General features: G+C 40.2%; 1 protein-coding gene across 6 annotated transcripts in view; it reads left to right on the top strand.

Annotated features, from left to right (window-relative positions):
* LOC145984301 (uncharacterized) overlaps positions 1 to 22,178 on the top strand; it is a 137,708-nt gene that overhangs the window by 93,630 nt on the left and 21,900 nt on the right. For all 6 annotated transcript variants that reach the window (XM_083117946.1, XM_083117944.1, XM_083117945.1 and 3 more), the window contains 4 exons: positions 12,927 to 13,157; positions 13,584 to 13,788; positions 15,219 to 15,488; positions 20,498 to 20,761. In XM_083117946.1, coding sequence (XP_082974072.1) covers positions 12,927 to 13,157; positions 13,584 to 13,788; positions 15,219 to 15,488; positions 20,498 to 20,761 — 970 coding nt within the window. The remainder of the gene's footprint in view (positions 1 to 12,926; positions 13,158 to 13,583; positions 13,789 to 15,218; positions 15,489 to 20,497; positions 20,762 to 22,178) is intronic.

Raw genomic sequence — 22,178 nt, 5'->3', positions numbered from 1 at the left:
ACTTTGAATATATATAATATATATGTTAAAATTGAATTGCGGAGATCATTTAATTTTGCCTTGATTACATGCACTAAAAGAGTAAGATTTACAAAAAAAGGTGGGAGTGGTTGAAAACCCAATTGAAGTTAATATTAAAGGACAATTATTGGAGTACGCGTTTGGCAACGTTGGAAAAGGAGAAAGGATATTACGTCGGGAGAACGTAACCAGAGAACATAGATTACAGTGGAGAAGGCAAGCACTGCTATCCGCTGGCGAATCCCTTTCGAAACTATTGCATAACTGTGTATAGTTCATAAGTTTCTTTATTCCAGGGTCTCCCTTTTTGTCTCGAGCTTCTTGTGCTTGCTTCCCGAAAACTCTCGCAGCACGGTGCAGGAAGTACGACACAAGAGGATAAATGTTTGTGGCGTGAAGTGTGTATGCTAAAATTATTATTTACCTTGAAAGCGATCGCAGCCCAGTCGTTTCCAATTGATCAATTTGCGCGATCGCTTTTGACCACACACGTTACGTCATAAATTTTGGTACCAGAGCATAGTTTCCTTGATTCATAGCGGCATCATTACTGTTGTTATTATATAACTTGACAATTTTTTTTCCCTCCCCATTGTCTTTTTGACCCCCCCCTTTTTTTTGGGTAATTGATTTTTTCTTTTCAGGTCTCTCTTTTTTTCCTACATATATATTGTTTTTACTACTCTATCTTTTGTGCAATTTGTAACGGGGTGCAGTTCAAAATTAGCCGCACTGCCCTTTTTTTTCTTCGATCTAACCAACCAACATTGTACCTTTCGTTACAATTGTAACGTAATTTTTTCCTTCCTTCAGTCCCCCCCCCTTTTTTTCTTCGGATCTTTCATCGTTACGGTGAATATTCTTCCTTTTTTACAGATATTTTTCGGGGTTCTACTTCTGTGTGTTTACGTATTTCACTCGTTTTTTTTTCTGGGATAGCGAGATGACCTTTGATATTCCGCCTCCCTACGCACCGTCCCCTTTACCTCCACCCTCACCTTCAACTTTGGATTTTGTTAGTAGTTTATTGTTACCCCAGCAACATACTCCCGTGCGTGACTTTGTACGTTTTAATACCTTCAAATTCCTTTTTACGGATTTGTCTTTGTTACATGGACGGGATATCCATCTTTTGTTTAATTTTATGTTTAGACTCCATAAGATTATTAATTTGGAATTGCTTGATGTTGAGTCTGTTTTGTTATGGGCCCTACAGTATACTTTACCCCCACTTCGAGAGATTTGGATGGAAGGTCTCTTACAGAAGTTGCCCTGGCATTTATTTAAGTTAATGGTTTGGAATCGATTGGTTCCATATTCCTTATTGTTGCCCTTCCAGAATGAGATTTTACATCGGGTGCAGCAACCCGGAGAAAGTTTATATTCCTTCGTTCGCGATATTTTTGATGCTTGTCAAACCCTCCCGGTCGAATGGTCTGAAGCTCAGTTGCTAAGCACGATTATTGAGGGTATCAATTTTCCAGCTCGCGCGTTACTTTTGGGGCATTCTTGTCCTCAAACTGTTGGGGATTTACTCCTTTTGGCACAAAATATCTGGCAGTCGGAATTGAAATGGAATCTCCAGCGACAACCTGACATTGTGGCCTGCCCGGCTCATTCGCCTTTGGTGGACGATTCCGCGGATTGCGATACTTCGTCCCATGACCCTCCTTCAGTTCAATCATGTATGCCCGCGGTAGCGTCTTTAACGCAGCCAGATTCCGGTTCCAATTTACATTTGCCTTCTAGCACAATGCAGGTGGACACACCTCCTGTTCCGTTACACGCCGAATATCCATTTTTGTTTGAAGGTCATTCAACACCCACAATGCGGGTGCTCCTCAATCAACAGCCTGTTTTGGCGTTACTGGATACCGCTGCATCGGTTTCTATAATTTCTTCTTCCTTGCTCAATACCCTTAAAGGTTCTTTTCCCATTTTTTCTGACCAATCCATCGAATTGAGAGATGTTACTAATCATTCGTTTTCCTTATCCTCCTTTTGTTATCTATCGTTGCGACTCGACCGACTTACTTGGCAATGGCGCTTTTGGGTGTCGGATGCTCTCCCCTTTTCAGTAATTTTGGGCACGGATTTTTTGGTCCATACCAAGGCGACCATTTCTTTTGAGACGCAACTTTTATCCTTTCCTTTTCATCAGGAGGGTGTACCTATCGCTTTCCCTGAACTTACTCAGATACCTATCCCCGAGGCCCTTTCGGGTTCCTCCTCGAGTTCGCCGGAAGCTTCACATGTGTCCGTCATTACCGATTCTCTTCCTGTTCACTTAGATAACCAATCCTTGCAATCATTGTTACTTCAATTTCAGGATGTGGTTACGGAAAAGGTTGGTACCTGCACTTTGGATCCGGTTTCGATACCTGTAATTTCAGATATCCCCTTTCGATCAAAACCCTTCCAACTTAATCCTGTTCAAACGGACATAATGAGGAAACAGATTGAAGAGTTGCAGGCTCAGCACATCATAGAGCCCTGCCGGTCATCTTACTCCAGCCCCGCCTTTCTGGTTCCCAAAAAGAACGGTACTCACCGTCTAGTATGCTCATACAAGAACCTGAACCGCCTGATAGCGTATGATCAATTTCCACAACCGCGTATAGACTTATTGTTCCAACATCTCCAATCAGCGGCGGTATTCTCTTGTTTGGATCTCTGCCAGTCGTTCCATCAGATACGGTTAGATGAGAGAAGTAAAGACTTGACAGCATTTGTCACTTCCTTTGGCCAGTATCGATATACTCGTGTTCCGTTCGGCATCAATCTTGGAACTCAGATATTGTCAAGAGTTCTTGATTAGGTGTTGGGGAAGTTTAAATATAAGTTCCTTTTGACCTATGCAGATGATTTATTGATATATTCACCTGACGAATCGTCGCATATGGAACATCTTAGAGAGGTCCTTCAGGTTTTGCGATCGGCTGGTCTTACTGTTAACCCCGGATAAATCTATTTGGATGGCGTCAGAAATTAAGTACCTCGGCTATATTGTTCGTAAGGGCCAGATGGTTATGGATCCGGATCGGATTTCAGCCATCCAGGATATTCCGGCTCCTAAAAGCCAGAAGGGTGTTTCTCAGGTCATGGGTTTACTCTCATATTATTCCCGGTTTCTTCCCCAATTCGCCGATCGTACGTCTTTTCTGACAGACAAGCGGAAGAAAGACACTACCTTTGTGTGGACTGCCGAGGATCAAATTCGTTTTGACAATTTGAAAGCTGCATTTATTGAACATACGGTTCTGGCTTTGCCTGATTTTACAAAGGAGTTTGTTCTTCAAACGGATGCTTCCAGTTTGGCACTGGGTGCTACCTTAAACCAACGTGAAGTGGATGGCTCCTTGCGTCCCATTGCATTCGCATCGCGAAAGCGTACGACTTTGGAACGTAAACAATCCATATATGAAGCGGAGTGTTGTGCTGTGGTGTTTGGCTTCAAGAAATTTGAAACATATTTAACTTCTAAACACTTTGTTCTACAAACAGATAATCAGGCTTTGTCTTGGTTGTTAAAACACCCTGAACAATTTGGTAAGTTTGGTCGATGGCTTTTGTATTTGTCTCGTTTCTCTTACCATGTAGAACACATTTCTTCTGCTAAAAACCCGGTGGCCGACTGTCTTTCACGCATGCATTCTTCTGATGATTTTGTGGTAACATCTCCGTCTTATACCAGCTTGGCTTGCGCGGCCCCCAAATTCAATATCATTCCCTTCAATAAATCAGATATTGCGGTTCTGCAAAGCCAGGATCCAGATTTGTCTCTTATTATTACGCAGTTGAAGGATAATCAACAGGTTAAGCATTATCATTTGCATCAGGATCTGTTGATTTGGCAGCCGCCTCGCTCTACTTCTTCTTTAGTTGTTGTTCCTCACGTGCTTCGACATTTATTATGTCGTTATTATCATGACACTCCTGTTGGTGGTGCGCATTTAGGCGTCAATAAAACCATCAAGAAAATAGCGACGCTTTTCTGGTGGCCTACTTATTTCTCTGATATCCGCAAATATGTCCGTTCATGTGACATTTGTCAGCGGGCCAAACTAGCTGTCCGTAAACCTCCTGGCCTTTTATCTTCTGAGGTTATACGACACCCTTGGCGTCGATTATATATCGATTTGGTTGGTCCTCTTGTTCGTTCCACTAAGGGTAATGTGTACATTTTGGTGGTGGTGGATGCCTTTTCCAAGTGGGTGTCTCTGTTTCCGCTCAGGTCGGCTACATCCCATCATATTATTGACAAGCTACGCACCTTGTTTTTGTTGTTTGGTGCTCCATGTGAGTTGGTCTCGGATAATGCTTCTTATTTTCGTTCTAACCTCTTTAATAATTTTCTATTCGAGTCCAATATCCGTCATATTTACACTAGTGCTTATTACCCCAATCCTTCGTTAGCGGAGAGATTCATACGGAACCTTAAGGCTTCATTAATTTGTTACCATTCCAAGGATCATTCCAAATGGGACACTCATCTGGAAAGCATAGCTTTTGCCTTCAATACCGCCCAGCACGATAGCACTCATACATCTCCATCTAAAATTATTTTGGGTCGAGACATAGACGGCCCGATGAATTTTTTTTGGGAGTTACAAACTGATTCCGAATTGGCGGCTCCTCCTTCGCCGGAGCGGGCACAGCGCTGGGGAGAGGCCTACCAACATCTTTTAAAGTCTTGGCGTTCTCGCCAACTTAAATATGATCCTTCCAGATCCCAGGTTTCCTTGAAACCAGGTGATATGGTACTTTATCGAACCTTTCCCCATAGCAATGCCTTGCTTCACATATCTTCCAAGCTTCAAGAGCGTTGGTTGGGTCCGGCCCAGGTGTTTAAAATGCTGGGTCCGGTTACCGCCATGCTGGTCGACCCCGACACTCAGCAAATCGTCCGTAAGGTTCATGTCTCCCATGTCAAGCCGTATGTTATTCGTGACGAGGAGACTGTTCCTCAATCGATCGATTTAGCGGATTCAGATGTTGCTGTTACGCTTCAATCTTCTCCTCGTCCTTCTTAGAGCTCCCCTTTCGGTTCATAATTGGCTTTGATATTCTTAAGTGGTAGTGCTTGGTTCCCCCGATGTATATCCTAGCTCTTTTTCTTAGATACCTATATATATATATATCGTGTATTTTGTTCCCAAAGTTATTGTTCTACACTCAGGTATTATTTTTAAAATTAAGGCTTTTTGTGTATTTATGAATGATTTTATTCATTCTGTGTAATGGTGTTTGTTACTACTGATCACTATGCTCTCTTGAATTTTGATTCTGTATGTTGTGTATCCTATCATTATATCTGCCTTTTGCATCTTTGTAATAGTGCTACCTTCCTTTTCCTTGTTGTAGTAATTTCCTCCTCTTCTTTCCTATTTCTTATTTCTTCCTTCCTTCTTTTCTAGTTTTTGATTCCTGGTTTTTTTTTCTTTTCTATGTTTTTACTCCTACGAGGACGTGAGATACTACTGGTGCTCTTTTGGAAAATGGTTCAGCGTTACAACTCACTTTACAATTCGGCGTAGCCTTTTTCGTGCATGCATAGGAATGACAACGTAGCAGATATGTTTCAGTCAGGAGCGAGTTGAATTTTGTCAGACATCGAGGTGTTTCGACCGGGAGGGTGCTATCGTGCTGGGCGGTATTGAAGGCAAAAGCTATGCTTTCCAGATGAGTGTCCCATTTGGAATGATCCTTGGAATGGTAACAAATTAATGAAGCCTTAAGGTTCCGTATGAATCTCTCCGCTAACGAAGGATTGGGGTAATAAGCACTAGTGTAAATATGACGGATATTGGACTCGAATAGAAAATTATTAAAGAGGTTAGAACGAAAATAAGAAGCATTATCCGAGACCAACTCACATGGAGCACCAAACAACAAAAACAAGGTGCGCAGCTTGTCAATAATATGATGGGATGTAGCCGACCTGAGCGGAAACAGAGACACCCACTTGGAAAAGGCATCCACCACCACCAAAATGTACACATTACCCTTAGTGGAACGAACAAGAGGACCAACCAAATCGATATATAATCGACGCCAAGGGTGTCGTATAACCTCAGAAGATAAAAGGCCAGGAGGTTTACGGACAGCTAGTTTGGCCCTCTGACAAATGTCACATGAACGGACATATTTACGGATATCAGAGAAATAAGTAGGCCACCAGAAAAGCGTCGCTATTTTCTTGATGGTTTTATTGACGCCTAAATGCGCCCCACCAACAGGAGTGTCATGATAATAACGACATAATAAATGTCGAAGCACGTGAGGAACAACAACTAAAGAAGAAGTAGAGCGAGGCGGCTGCCAAATCAACAGATCCTGATGCAAATGATAATGCTTAACCTGTTGATTATCCTTCAACTGCGTAATAATAAGAGACAAATCTGGATCCTGGCTTTGCAGAACCGCAATATCTGATTTATTGAAGGGAATGATATTGAATTTGGGGGCCGCGCAAGCCAAGCTGGTATAAGACGGAGATGTTACCACAAAATCATCAGAAGAATGCATGCGTGAAAGACAGTCGGCCACCGGGTTTTTAGCAGAAGAAATGTGTTCTACATGGTAAGAGAAACGAGACAAATACAAAAGCCATCGACCAAACTTACCAAATTGTTCAGGGTGTTTTAACAACCAAGACAAAGCCTGATTATCTGTTTGTAGAACAAAGTGTTTAGAAGTTAAATATGTTTCAAATTTCTTGAAGCCAAACACCACAGCACAACACTCCGCTTCATATATGGATTGTTTACGTTCCAAAGTCGTACGCTTTCGCGATGCGAATGCAATGGGACGCAAGGAGCCATCCACTTCACGTTGGTTTAAGGTAGCACCCAGTGCCAAACTGGAAGCATCCGTTTGAAGAACAAACTCCTTTGTAAAATCAGGCAAAGCCAGAACCGTATGTTCAATAAATGCAGCTTTCATTAGAAAGAGAGGCATTTGATTAAGTATAAAAAAAAGGCATTTTTGGCTTTAAACAAATGAAATAGCGGATACGCTGTACTTTTGCAAATTGTACTTTTAAGGTAATTTACAGACACGTATAGGTACACGCCAACTATTCGTGGTGTCTCGCTCCATCAAAGAATAAGGTTGTGATTTACACTGTATTTTAGGAGCATGCTCATGATTTGTTAACAAAAGATTGGAAGTTGTGCGAGAAGATTAAAATAGCGCGCAGGACGCGCAGGTTATTGTTAAAGTTACGCTGATTGTTAAAATCGTTTCCCAACTTTAAGTGTTGGATATTGTGCATACTCACAAAGTGTATTGTTTCAGAACTTTGAATATATATAATATATATGTTAAAATTGAATTGCGGAGATCATTTAATTTTGCCTTGATTACATGCACTAAAAGAGTAAGATTTACAAAAAAAGGTGGGAGTGGTTGAAAACCCAATTGAAGTTAATATTAAAGGACAATTATTGGAGTACGCGTTTGGCAACGTTGGAAAAGGAGAAAGGATATTACGTCGGGAGAACGTAACCAGAGAACATAGATTACAGCGGAGAAGGCAAGCACTGCTATCCGCTGGCGAATCCCTTTCGAAACTATTGCATAACTGTGTATAGTTCATAAGTTTGTTTATTCCAGGGTCTCCCTTTTTGTCTCGAGCTTCTTGTGCTTGCTTCCCGTAAACTCTCGCAGCACGGTGCAGGAAGTACGACACAAGAGGATAAATGTTTGTGGCGTGAAGTGTGTATGCTAAAATTATTATTTACCTTGAAAGCGATCGCAGCCCAGTCGTTTCCAATTGATCAATTTGCGCGATCGCTTTTGACCACACACGTTACGTCATACCGGAGAGACAAAGAAAACGAGAGGGAAATTCCCCCAGCCCATTGTGATTTGCAAAAGCTGGTGTCAAATAGTTGCACACTTGCAGCTGGAAAATCAAGGCCATTCATTTTTCATTGTTTTCTCTTGTCTTTGCTCATCCATTGCATTCTGTCAATTTCTCATGGCAATATCTGGCTCCTGCCCTTTCAAAACACAGAGCTGATTGTTCCGATGTTATTTTAGATAGTGGCTTTTAAAAAGTAAAAGAAGGTATAGAGTCTGGTTTTTGGTAATGAGAGTTGTACATACAGCCATACAAATTTGCTGATTGACTTTAAAGCTGAACGACCGAGAAAATTATAGAAACTGTTTACACACGGACAAAGTACGTATCTAGAAATATATATATATATTTTTTTTGGGGGGGGGGTCTGAACCAACTGTCTCAGAATAATAATAATAATATAGTAATCCCGACACTACAAGGCAAAAGGGGAAAGAGGAAGAAGAAGAAGAATATGATAATAATTTAATTAATCGTACATCATTGCACCACAAAAATTGGACGAATAATCTCGGAAACATGCCATGCAATTTATTCTGTTCTGAGAACAGAATATTTGAAAGTGGGTTCATTATTTTCGCATTCACATATTTTTCTAGTCCTGTTATAGTCATTCAAATAGACAAGCAAACTAGTATCTTGCGATCTTACTAGTACTGGGTTTGAATACCATATGAGGGATGGATATTTGCATGGTGTAGCACAGTATGACGAGCTTCATGACACCATATATCAACTTTTGCAGTCTGAAATCCTAGATTCAAATATTGGATTAAATGCTGATTATTTGTTGCCCATCCATTTAGTCAAAATAACATAATTTCTCCTTTAGGTTCCCGCACCAGCGTAACTCTGTGCCTAAATTTGGGACATGAACATTAGGTTCCAAGAGGTTTTTAAAAATCCTTCTACCATTGTACATTTTAATAAACATGAACATTTGTGTGTGTGGGGTGGGGGGGTGTTCTCCTTGCTCTGTCAAGCTGTGTCTATGCAGTAGCGTAGCCAGAATTTTTAAATGGGGGGGGGGGCAGTGTTTGTTTGGAAAATACTTAACAAACTTGCACGTAAAATTAAGAGACACAGTGGCATGGCCAGAAATTTCAAAAGGGGGAAAGGTGGTGGTGGGGGGGGGGGGGGCAATTTGGGGAACATAATTAATCAATTTGCCCCTTAATGCAATGAAATTTAAAATGAATTTAGACTCACCATAGGTTATAAAACAAAATCCAGTCTCCCGTCTTTGGAAAGTGAATCTATTGAGAACCTCCACCGACCAGACACTAACCGCATTCTCTTGTCTTCAAATCCCTGTTTCCCCTACTTTCCAAACCCAGAAATAACCTAGGGCAGTAAGATTTCCTGTTAATGTAGTAAATACCGAGGCCAGCTGACCGTGGAATTCCAAGAGTACAGCAAAATTCTACCCACCTTCCTTCCATGCACTGTGACTACTCCACACATTCCATAAACAGGGATGCTATGGCCAAGCATCCAAGTGTCAACTCGCAATGTATTGATGCCCAGATTTCAGTTTAAATATGAGACTTAGTCCTCAGACAATTAATGGAATATAAAGAGAAAAATCATATAATGTGTCGCACTTGTATCTGATCGTCTCTCTATAATTTAAAATCGAAAATTTTGTTGATAATGGGGGTGGGGGGCTTGAGCCAGGTGAGCTCCCCTGCCTACACCACTGTGTCTATGGGTTCCGTCATCCCATTGCAGCACCCTCTGGTAATATACATGAAAATACCAGAGAGGGGCTTGTAAATGTAATCAGCTCCAGCACCAGATTTTTTTGAGTCTTATGATTTTTTTTTTTGTATTCCTTCTGAAAGTTGTTCGGAATAAATTAATTTTCTTCACCACAAATTCCCTCATTGCACTCATTTCCACTGCACGACACATTTCAGTCAATACATTGTTCATAGCACTGACTACACATATAGCTAAAGTCTTGGAGGCAGTGCCAGTTTGGCATCTTTGACACAACCCCAGAGAAAGCTGACCGGACGCGTATCTGGTGGATTGAAAACTCAATGATAACGCGGAAGTCTAAGAACAACATGTCCTTGGGATGCAGCAAGCTCATCGATCACAATTTTTTTTTCCATGTTAGCTTCTTTTATGAATCCCAGTAGTACAGATTTTGTGGGTGTCAGGTTTGGGACATTTATGTTGTTTTTATACATGAACGATATAAAGTCTGCTCGCGTTGTAGACATTGTTGGGATTTTTACTTTCAACTGGGAATGGTAGCTTGCATTATCAAGAATAATAACACATTTTTTGTTTTTTGGGATTTTTTCCAGTAAACAGTCTTGGAACCACTTTTCAAAAATCGCTGAATTCATATCGTCATTGCTGTCAACCTTTGCATCACCAATGTTTTTGGCTGATAAAATATAAACAATTTGGTACCCAAGCTTCTTTGACTCTGGCATGTAGCACCATAATACGCTTGCCATGTGATACAGGGGCACCGAGTGCTCAAGACCAAGAACAATTATCCCATCCTATTTTGCTGACATCATGAGTGTCATACCATGTCTCGTCAAGATAAATCACCCTGTAGCCCTTTGACCTAAATTTTTGGAGAGTCGCCAGATATTTGTATCACCAAGTCACTATTCTTACAGATTCCATGATTACCTGCCTTTTGTTTAAAACACTGAACCGGAAACCCATGTTGACAAGCATTCGACACACACGTCTCTCTTGGTAAGGAAACTCGCATGCTTCTTTTACATGCATTAATAGTTCCTTTACCGTGGGTGACTTGCCTTGAGAGTAAAATCGATAAAGTTCATGATGAACTACTCCACAGCAAAAACTGTCTACTTTTCCAAACCTTTGGTTTTTGTTTCCTGTTGTTTTTTTCTTTTCATACGAGTTCCCCTTGTCACCACTTTTCCTAACTGTAGACCTGTTTAGCATAAGAATTTTTGCTGTTTCAGCAACTGCTCCTCTCCCTAAATTATTTCCAACCACATATTCATATGCTAAAGGTCCCGGGTTCGATCCCCGGCCGGTTCAAATCCGGGAACTTTTCTAACGGTGGAAGCGGCCCCGGTGCCTATCCAGCGTCGAATAACATGCGTGCCTGGGGGAAACCCTGGGGGGTAAAGGTGGTCAGGGGCATGATGCTGATCACATCACCCCCACTCACGACCGGATCAAGAAAGTGTGGGGCGTTACCCCCACACCCCCTATACGCCTTCATGGCATGGTGCTAAGCACAGGGGAACACTTTACCTTTTTTTTTACCTTTTTTTTTTTTTACCTTTTTTTTTATATTCATATGCATTGCAAATCATTTTCTGGCTCTGCTTACTGAGGGTTCGGGTGCCATTACAAGCAGGGGTATTGTTGATGGGATGTTGGTCAAGGGGAGGATTAACGAGAGGTGGTGGGGCATTTGGCTGGGGTGGATTAAGAGGAAGTTCTTCATTCACTGCAATGTTACACTCCCAAGGTCTCCACATTGTGTAAAAAAAACAATAGCACAACACAGTAACACAAGCTAGCAAATATAACAAACCTGCAACTTCACGTTAAGAATTTTTTTAAGAAACTGAATTGGCAACATCTCATTTACTCCACATGGAGTAGGCAGGATATGGTCAGTTCTTGGATGGACACTATTGATGGAAATGGTTTTAGGGGAAGATTTACTGGGCTCCACGTGGACCTGACATGTGGTTGTAAGAGGGAAAACTGATCTTTCGGAACTTCCTTTGAAGTAATGTGAGGTTGCTTCCAAGACTAGCACTATACCTTTCACTGTATTAATCGCATTTCACCTTCCGCATGCATGAATACCAATAAATAAAATCCCTCCAAAACCCGTGACTTATTTTCAAACTTCAACCACCTCATCCAAACACCAGAAAAACAGTGAAGCAAGCTTTGCTCACGCGCCACTTGGCCAGATTGGTGCAAAACTTCCAAATCTTTGGAATGCCTGAATCTTGTGGAAAACTGAAAGAATCTTGGGAACTCGACACCACTTGCAACCTTCCCCCCCCCCCATTCACTGTCAGATCTGGTTGGGACAGCAATAAACCATTCCCATGCCCGACGCGAGGGTCAACGACCTTGAGGGAGAAGAGGGGACATGTTTCCTTGCAAATTGATGGCCCACTTAGATAACCCAGTAAGGGTTAATTTAGTTTAATTTAACATTCCTGAAAGTAAATATACACTTAATGGCCTTCTTCTACATAGATCTTGGTATCCTTATAGATTCAAAACTCACTTTTGAAAATCACATCTCAACCATCACAAAAAAAGCAATGTGTATGCTAGGCCTTATAGGTTCCCTGAAATCAGTACTTGAAAACATTTGTGTCCCATTCTAGAATACTGTTCACCCATCTGGAACATGGCTGTCCATTGTTATACCTCCAAGATCGACAGTGTTCTCAGCTTTTTCCTCTCCATCATTCAATTTATAGTACCAGCTCCTAGACACCTATTCAAGAGTGATCTGCTCAAAATTTACATATTAATATCCCCAGAAGCATGTAGATACATTGCAGGTATGAAATTTCTATGTAAGGTCATAAATGGTAACTTGAGGTGTATCATCCCACTCTACTAACTCTCCTTCAGGTTTTCTGGACATAAAACATGGAGCAACGAAACTTTCCACACTTCATCTCCCAGGTTCTCACTCATACAACGTTTGTTCTTTACTCCATAGGCTTCCTAATCAGTTTAACAACATCTCAAACCAAATAGATATTTTTAGCTGTTATTAGTCTTTTATCATCAACTTACAAAAAATTGTACATAGGTAATGTGATTGTGAAACTGATCTCTGTTTATCTTGGTACTGTTTTGTTTTGTCTTGTTTTTTCTTATTTTAGTACTACTTTACTGTTTTTACTATTGTTTTTTATCTGGTTTAAAATTGCTTCTGCTGTACTGCAATTTCAGTAAAATAATTAAATAAATAACATTTGTGATAACTACCTTTATCTTGTAATGAATATGGTTAGTAACAATTTTGGTACTGGCATTTTTTCAGGTCTTGCAAACTGGAAACTAGTGCGTATGACACAGCAATGGCTGACTCCAGCATCTCAATGCAGTCTTCCTATCAGCACAATAATGAAGGTGCACCTTCCAAAGACCATTGTGTTCAACCATGGACCTGCTGGAGCTCAGAGGAGTCAGGGTACATGGAATGGGATGCAGGAGTTGAGTGTCAGCGACCTTCTCAATTGCCTTCACCACAGGAGATGGCTGATACGAGTCTGTAAGTTCTTAGCTGTTCTGATTGTCTCATCGCTAGTATTAGAAGTTTTTGGCAATATCTCCATATCAGCTTTCAGTGCTCCCACACAAAGTTATCATGGGCAAACAAACCAAATGTTTACCTTTCCAAAATCTATATTAGCCATAACCTCTTCACAGGTTTCAACCATCATGGGTCTTGTTTTAAATTCCAACCTCTTCAAGACAAAAGGATTTAAATGTTGTCTTGTCATTTTCTATTTTGTATAGTATTCTAATTGCATTCTGTTTGTAGATGACTGTGTTAATCAATACCTATAAAGTTATCATATTTTTATTAGTTATAACATCCAAACTTCAAGAAAGAACATTTAAATTTTCTGTAGTTGATCTATGTAATGCGCCCAGAGAACATGCCTGCAATTAATTTACAATTTTGTTCTAATAGCTGGGAAGAACCAACTGGCATGGCACTATCAAGTAGTGCCAGTGAACAATCAACTCCAGCAACAGATATTCCTCCCCAACTTCCTAGACTACCTGTAAATACAAATACACAAATAGTTCAGAACATCGGAGAAAAAGTGAAAATTCTTCAATATGCATTGCAAGAATGGCATGGAGACTCAAATAAAACTGACATCATGATAAAGGTGAGCAACATTTCATTTATTAGGAATACAATTGATATGAATTTTATTCAAAACCAATAAAGTAAATAAAATGTTTAATGCTGATGAAATTCTTGTATTTATTTATTAGTTAAAAGATGCTACGGAACATTTTTCTATTACCACTGAAGGTTCTTGGTTCTTTGAGTCCCAACCAGGGCATGGATGTTTGATTGTTTTTATTCAGTCTTCATTTTCTTCTAATGGTAAGGATGTCCAATCGACCGTTCCTAATACAAATATATGATACATCGTTGGAAAGGGTATGACTCAAGGGTTCCAGAAGTGTAGGATTTATGGTGAGGAAATGATTGGAAGTGGAAAGAAACACAGTTTTAAGTTTGAGGAACCTCCATTAAAAATGAAACATAATGAGCGTAATTTGCGTGAATATGTAAGTTAAATGCCTAATTTGTTATGTATGGGTTCTTAGGTTTAGTTATCTTATCATAAATAATACATTTACAGTGTATTTATGCTAAGAGAACCTAACCTAACAACGTAGCCATTGCTCGAGAAACATCACAATGCAAGGTTGTCTTCACTTTGTGCAATAAGGAAGACAAGTGAAGTCAGGGTCTCCCTTATTGCACAACAATCAGACAACCTTGAACAATTAAATAACCAAAAACCATATATTTCCCCAAAAAATTGAAGAAAAACAAATTAAAATAATTTACAGCTATTAAAAAATAGAAACTTAAAAGTCCAAAAATAAAATGAAAATCATAAATACGGATGAAAACTCAAAATAAAGAAAGTTTAATCCTAGTGAAAATTAGCATCTATATCCAGGTTAAAAACCAAAGTTCGACCTGGCAATACTGTGTGTTTATAACATGAATGTTAATACAAGAAGAGAGCTATGGTAAGTAATGTAAGAAAGTTTGTATTATTTCTCAGAACAGGAACATCGCACAGTGCCAAATAGGTGCTCGAATGAAGTTCTATGAGTGAACATATTTTTTTCTTACACCGAAATGGTAAAATACAAGGGTCAATTGTGCAGTGTATCCCTTCTAATCATTATTCATTATCATTATTGCAGTTAATTTAAGTAGGTAGAAATGTAAAGTTAATCAAAATACAAAATACCCCTGTTTGTTGACATTGATTGATTGATTGATTTAGTTTATTTTACTTTGTGTTTTGTGCCTCTTGGCTAATTTGGGAAGATGGGGATGAGTGATGAAATGATGAAATTGATGAATGGACATACACAAACAACCAAGCCTAAGCGGGATCTGAACCCGGGACCCTTGGCACGCAGCGCGCGATTTTGTTGACATGAAACATGAGGTCAAGCAATAGAGAGGACATATGTAGAAGGTAGTGTGATGGAAGCTGTGAATTAAAGATGCATTAACAATGCAGAAGTTGTAGCTATTGACTGACCCTTCCTTTCTCAACAGGGCTATGCGGAGATTCCATCCAGGTTTGGCCTTGAATATGTTCGCAGGATAAGAGGCGATAATTACTGTGCTGTGAGAGCAGCTATCTTCCAGGCTCTTGCGAGGGGCTTGCCAATTCCCAACGGTGCTGATACATTTCAGCGCCTGTCTTTGGCTTTTAACAATGGCTGCAATTGGCTACAAGAGTGGAAATTTGCAGGGCGCTTGCCATACCATGGGAGTAATGTACTTCATGGAATTAAACTTTGTTTGGAAAGTTTGGACACTTTGGTAAGTTGATTTATACAGCTGTTGATTAATTACAAATAATATATTATTTATCAATTGTTATGATCGATATAATTATTATAGTTACCACTAGGGAAAGGATTTGGGAGCATTATTTGCTTTAACAGCAGAATCTCATTTAGACTTATTACGCTGACCATTTGACCATCATAGGACTATTGCACCATCAAGTTTAGTTTAAATTTTAATTTTGCGGAATGGATGATCTTATGATTTGGCACCCACAGGAGATGTACTATGAAGAAATTTCAGTGAAAAATGCAGGCTTGATCAGGATTGATTTCTCGGTCTCTGGCATACTGTGCCATTGCTCTACCAGCTGAGCTACCAAGCCAGCCCTGGCTTCACCTGATTTTTCGCTGTCAACGTGAGAATGTCTCAGAGTGATATCTTGTTTTTTTTTATTATTATTATTTTTCTTTTTCACACACACTAAGTGAAACAAGGAGCCTACTTGAATCATTTTATGTTCTCTGACACTAATGATTTGGAACTGTTTTTATGACATATTTTTCTACTTCAGTATGTATATTTATAATTGGGAACAGTGTTTTATATTATACTAGCTGATTGCCCGGCATTGCCCGGGTGTTGAATGAATTCTAACTATAGCGTAAAATGTAACTGATTTTATTTACAGGTATTTAAAAGTATAAGTACAGTATACAAATTATAAAGTATATCATTTACAAATTCACTATAATATAAATTTAACAACAATTTATGAACAACATTCTTAGTTCCACCTCCAAGAGCAAGAATAAATAAATTGAAGGGCATTGGGAGTGTCACTATTTATCTTAACGACCCCGAAAACTATGGATTCCACACTAACATCAGTCGTTTTACATTTCACTCCTTCCCACCCCCCACTCCTAGGGGTGCCAAGGGTGTTTTGGAGTTGAACTGCATTGGGAGTGTCACTACTCATCTTGGCAACCCCAAAAACTGTGGATTCCACACTAATATCGGTCGTTTTACATGTCACCCCTTCCCACTCCCACACCTAAGGGTGCCAGGGGTGTCTTGGAGTTGAATGGCATTGGAAGTGTCACTATTCATCTTAGCAACCCGAAAACTATGGATTCCACACTAATATCGGTCGTTTTACATGTCACTCCCACCCCTAGGTGTGCCAGGGGTGTCTTGGAGTTGAACGGCATTCTCGACCCCGAAAACTATGGATTCCACACTAATATTGATCATTTTCGATTATTTTTACATGTCGCCCCCTTCCCACCCCCACCCCTAGGGGTGTCAGGGGTGTCTTACCCCCACAGTATTTCTTTCCAGATTGTAAGTCGTATGTCTACCAAGTTTGGTCATCATGAATGTCACCAATTAGCTTAGCGACTCCAAAAACTATGGACACTACTAATCTTGGTCATTTTTGACATTTTAATTTTCACCCCCTCTCACCCCCATCCCGATAGGTGATGAACTTGGAGTTGAATGGCATTAGGAGTGTCACTATTCATCTTAGTGACCCCGAAAACTATGGATTCCACACTAATATTGGTCATTTTCGATTATTTTTACATGTCACCCCCTCCCATCCCCACGTCTAGGGGTATGAGGGGTATTTCACAGTATTTCTTTCGAGATTGCAAGTGATATGTGTTTCCAAGTTTGGTTGAAATCGCTCCAGGTGTTCGAGAGTTATGCTGGAACAAACCCATATACACACATACATCCATTTTTATATATAGAGAGATAAACAGTTATCAGACATTAAGGAAAAAGTAAAGCAAGAAGTTCCTACATTACATACTTTCTAAACTTACATACATGCAAGTGTGTCCTCCCCGATGGCGTAGTGGTAGCGTCGTCGCCTTGTAACCAAGGGATCCCGGGTTCGATTCCCGGTGGAGGCACATAGTGGTTCGGATCCCACTTTAAACTGTAGGTCCAGTCCCGATTAGCCTTACTGTGCATAAAGTGGACTTAAAACAACAAATCAATCCAATACATGCAAGTGTAACATTCGCAAACTTCAGAAGCAGAATTGGGCCAAGATTTGTCTTTGTATAGGTATTATTTCTTTTTATGATAAATTAATAATAATACGCATTAATGTTTTTGTGTTCCACCACGATTAGAAAGACAAAACACATCAGTGAATGAGACTCTTCCAGTTTCCATAACTTGCTAGACTGTCTTTGGTGAATTGGAGACAAGTGAGTGTTCATTATTGAATTTTGATGACACTGCATGCTTGTTGAAAAAGAGGTGTGTGCTAAATGAAAGGTTGTTACAATTGTTTTCGTTCTGGTATTGTTTCTTGTCCCTTTCTCTCAAGCATTCAAGTTGACACGAAAAAAGGTGAACCATTGTGTGAAAACTGTTTTGATGCTAGAGCACACCAGCATGCTTCTGAATAATGGTAAACAGCTCAAGTACAGCAGCAACATGGGATATAGTACTTGATTGGAAGTACTATTGCAAATAGTATATTTTGGAGCATTGCCCATTCCCAAGAATGAACCACAGGATAACATGTTCTCTTCTACTCCCTCCAAAGATTGATACAAAAGACGTAACTACTATGTAGAGCAAGTGTAGCGTTCCACAAATAAAATTCTGCTGCCAGAATCTGAACAAAGTAGTTTTAGGAGCTCACGCTGGTGCATTCTTTGTAATTTTGTTACTACAATATTTAAACTGAGGTGTAAGGGGTGCTCCTTCCACATAGTGCACCCAATAGTTAACCTCACTTCCACATAGTACACCCTGGACTGCAAACTAACGAGGCTCTGGCGACTGGCCCCATAGCCAGTATAATTTTGTTTGTGTTGTCCTGTGTTTTGTCCTTATTTGTGCCGAGTGCTCCTTTACAGCCTCGGCTTTTAACGAAAGTCAGAATATTTTATGGTTTTAGTTATGTAACGATAGAGTTATGTGTAACGATAAGGGGCTGGACCCCGTATAATGTGACGGGTGCAAAATAGCCTTAGTGTTGATGCACCCAAAATTTCAAATTCAAATCAAAATCAAATATTTAAACTGTACGAGGTGGTATCCCAACTTTTCAGGACTAGTGCTTCCATCTGGTCAAAAACTCACCTTGGGCCAGTTGGCTGCCATCACCTTCAAAGCAGTCCCCTACTGCACATATGCACCAATTCCAGGGATTCTACAATTTTTTTTAATGAATCCTGGAAGTAGTGTTCTGTGAGGGTGTACAGTACTGCCTGCATTTCTGATTGGATCATCTCTGTCATGTCAAACTAGCAGCCTTTCAACTTTATCTCTTCAGTTGGGGAACAGAAAAAAGTCAGGCGAGTAGTAGGATGGGTGGAGGATAACAAGGAAGTAGGAGATGGTGCATCGTCATGGTGCAAAAGCCAGTTCTTTTGTTGCCAAAGTTCATGTGACATCTTCGCACATTTGCATGCAGCTGCCACAAATCATCACAGTAGTAGGTGGAATTAACTGAATGGCCTGCTGGCACGAATTCTTTGTGCACAATCCCCTTGATGTCACAGATGATGATGAGTGTGCTCTTGACTTCCCTCTTCACCTGTCTCACTTTTTTGGTCTTGGTGTGTATGGACTTTTTCATTAAGAGGATTGTTTCTTTGTCTCAGAGTTGTAACCATAAATCCAGTTCTCATCACCAGCGATAACTGTAGACAATAATGTTGCATCGTCGGAGGCAACCTGACACAGCTCCTTACAGACGTTAACATGCTGCTGCCTCTGGTCAGCTGCCGGGATCCTCAGCACAAATTTGACTCTGACACAGTGCATGCCCAATTCAGAATTCAGAATCCAAATGGCATGTTCCATAACCAATTCCCACCTCAAAGTAAGCCTTGAAGCTTTCCCTTGGGCTATCCACCAGGTCAATTCTACTCTCATCTTCAGAGTAGAAGTGCAGTGCTGAGTGTCAACCCTATTCATATGTATCTGGATATGGAGGTTCCTGGTGAAGATGGCGGACCAATCAGGAGCCATGTCTGCTGCGTCTGCACTGCCAGCTGACTCGCTAGCCAGGCCAGGTCCAGTTCAAGCCCTGTGTTTCAACTGAGATTCTCCTTTCCCTCATGGGGTAAAAGGAGAACTTCAATCCTGATTGGTCCACCATCTTCACCAGGAACCTCCATCTCTAGATTCATATAAACCATTTTGACACTCAGCACTGCACTTCTACCCTGAAGATGAGAGTGACAGTAAATAGCTCATGAAGCTTGGAAACCTTTCCAGAATTGACCTGGTCGATAGCCTGAGAGAATTTATTCACAATTCCCACCTTATTAGCAAGGTAATGAATGGTTCGATGTAGATCCTTACAAATGAGCTGTTGAACTTCGACAACAGTGTTGGGCATTGTGCAGCTGGGGATGGTGGGCTGTGCTCTTTGTTTGTTCGTCATTCTCACCGGATGTCCAACTGGCCCTGAACCAATTCCATTTGAACACACGTGCATAGCTCATGCTTTCTTCCTTGAACACTTGTGTAATCATTGCCAGGTTTACAATTACACATTTCCGAGATATGCAGAAAATGTCATGCACGCTTCTTGTTCCTTTCGTGGATGCCACACACCACATACACGACTCCAAATAAAAGGATGTAAATGGTCAGCGTGTTCACCCACCTGAATGAAATTTTGTACATTGACTCCTAAGACACATCCAGATGGCACCACCAGTCCTGAAAATTCTGGACAATACCTCAAATACCATAAATAAAGTGTTCAAACTGTAACAAAAATTAATTAAAATTTCACATTTGTAACCTATTGCATTAAATATGTAGAAACTTTCTACACACATCTGGAATTTTGGGTCTTAAAATTTTGACAATTTTACCTTAAGTAGTTGGAATTATATTTAAATTTTGCATTTGTACTTAATTAGCTAATATATACTTATGTTCAGATAAAGAGGTACAATTAGAAAATGCGTAAACTATCAGATTTAAGACAATAAACAAAGATAATTGGTTCCAGAAACAAATTGAAGATTCTACTTTTCTACTTTTGCCAGGCATCTGTTTTGACATCAGTTCAAGATAAAGAGCCAGTCCTTGCGAAAATGCTCAATTGCGATCCAGCTCTTGACCTGCATGTTGTTGAAGCTGTGAAGCTGCATATGCTGTTATGTGCTATGGAGTTACATTCGGCTAATATAAATGGTGCTGATGTTCCTGTGTTTGCTGTTCTCATGTTTGCTAGAGACTCCTCAGAAACTCCTAAGGATTTCATGAACAACCATCTTCAATACGTAGGTGATTCAGGAGGTTTGGAACAGGTGAGTGAGCATGTATCTTACTTACTTACTTAGTCGATCCTCTTCTACCTTGCGGTGTTGAGGTTTCCCAGAGGGTCTTCCATCGGATTCTGTCTCGGGCCAACTCCTTTGCTCTCCTCCACTCTCCTCCTCTAGCCTCTACAGCTGCCTTCACATCTTCTTCCCATGTTCTTCTGGGTTTCCCGCGTGGTCTTGCTCCTTGCATCTTTGCATTCAAGGCTTGTTTAGCTATTCTGGAGTCTTCCATTCTTTGTATGTGCCCAAACCATCGTAACTGGTTCTGTTCGATTCTCTCAAGCACTGGTAATACGCCCAGGCTAGCTCTAATGGTCTGATTCCTAATTTTGTCTCTTCTTGTTTTCCCTTCTATTTTGCGGAGAAATCTCATTTCTGAAGCCTGTATTTTACTCCTATGTTTATTTGTCAATGTCCAGGTTTCACTACCATAAAGTAATGTAGGTAAATATATCACTTTATACACACGGATTTTCGTATTTTTGGTCACTAATGGATTATTTAGGAAATTTCTCTTTAGCGCATTAAAGAGTCTCCCTGAGGCTTGGGATCGAGCTATAATTTCACCATCTATTCTACCATCTTGCTGCACTATAACCCCGAGGTATTTAAAATCTGTAGTCTGTTCTAATGTCGTTCCATTATTCAAAGCAATCTGATGTATATTTGGCTGTCGTGCCATCATCATGGTCTGAGTCTTTTTATCATTTATCTTCATGCCCCTCTTTTTTAACTCTTTTTCCCAAATTCTCACGTTCTTTTGTAAATTTCTTTCGGAATCTCCCAATATTAGTATGTCATCGGCGAAGGCACAATGGTTTATATATATTGGTTTTAAAAACCTATACCCCAGCTTGAATTTCTGTACCTTCCCATTGCATGATTTAATAACATCATCCATTAAGGTGATAAAGAGGAGTGGGCTAAGGATACATCCTTGTTTAAGTCCTACTATAGTCTCAAACTCTTGAGACTCTGCATTGCAGGTGCGGACATAGTTTCTACATTTCTTATACAGACTCTGCGTTGCTGTAATTAATTGATTGCTAACCTTTCTTTGTTTTAGTATTTTCCATATTTCATCCCTCGGAATGGTGTCGAAGGCTTTCTCTAGATCTATGAAAGCCATATGTGCCTCTTTTCCATATCTCATCAGTTTTTCACTGATCTGTCTGATGGTAAATATGAGGTCTTGTGTGCTTCTTCCTGGTCGGAATCCGCACTGTGCCTCGTCTAGCTGTGGCTCTACCACTTTCCTTATTCTATCTTCTAGTATCCTCGCATATACTTTCCCCGGCACACTCAATAGCGATATCCCACGATGGTTTTTGCAGTCTCTATTATCTCCTTTTTTAAATATTGGCACAATGACACTACACTCCCATTCAGCTGGTATCTTCTT

Source organism: Lepisma saccharinum, chromosome 2 (assembly GCF_977018435.1).
Source record: "Lepisma saccharinum chromosome 2, izLepSacc3.1, whole genome shotgun sequence".
Classification (NCBI taxonomy): Eukaryota; Metazoa; Arthropoda; class Insecta; order Zygentoma; family Lepismatidae; genus Lepisma; species Lepisma saccharinum.
The sequence above is the reverse complement of the archived record's forward strand: the minus strand, read 5'-3'. Positions and strand labels throughout refer to the sequence as shown.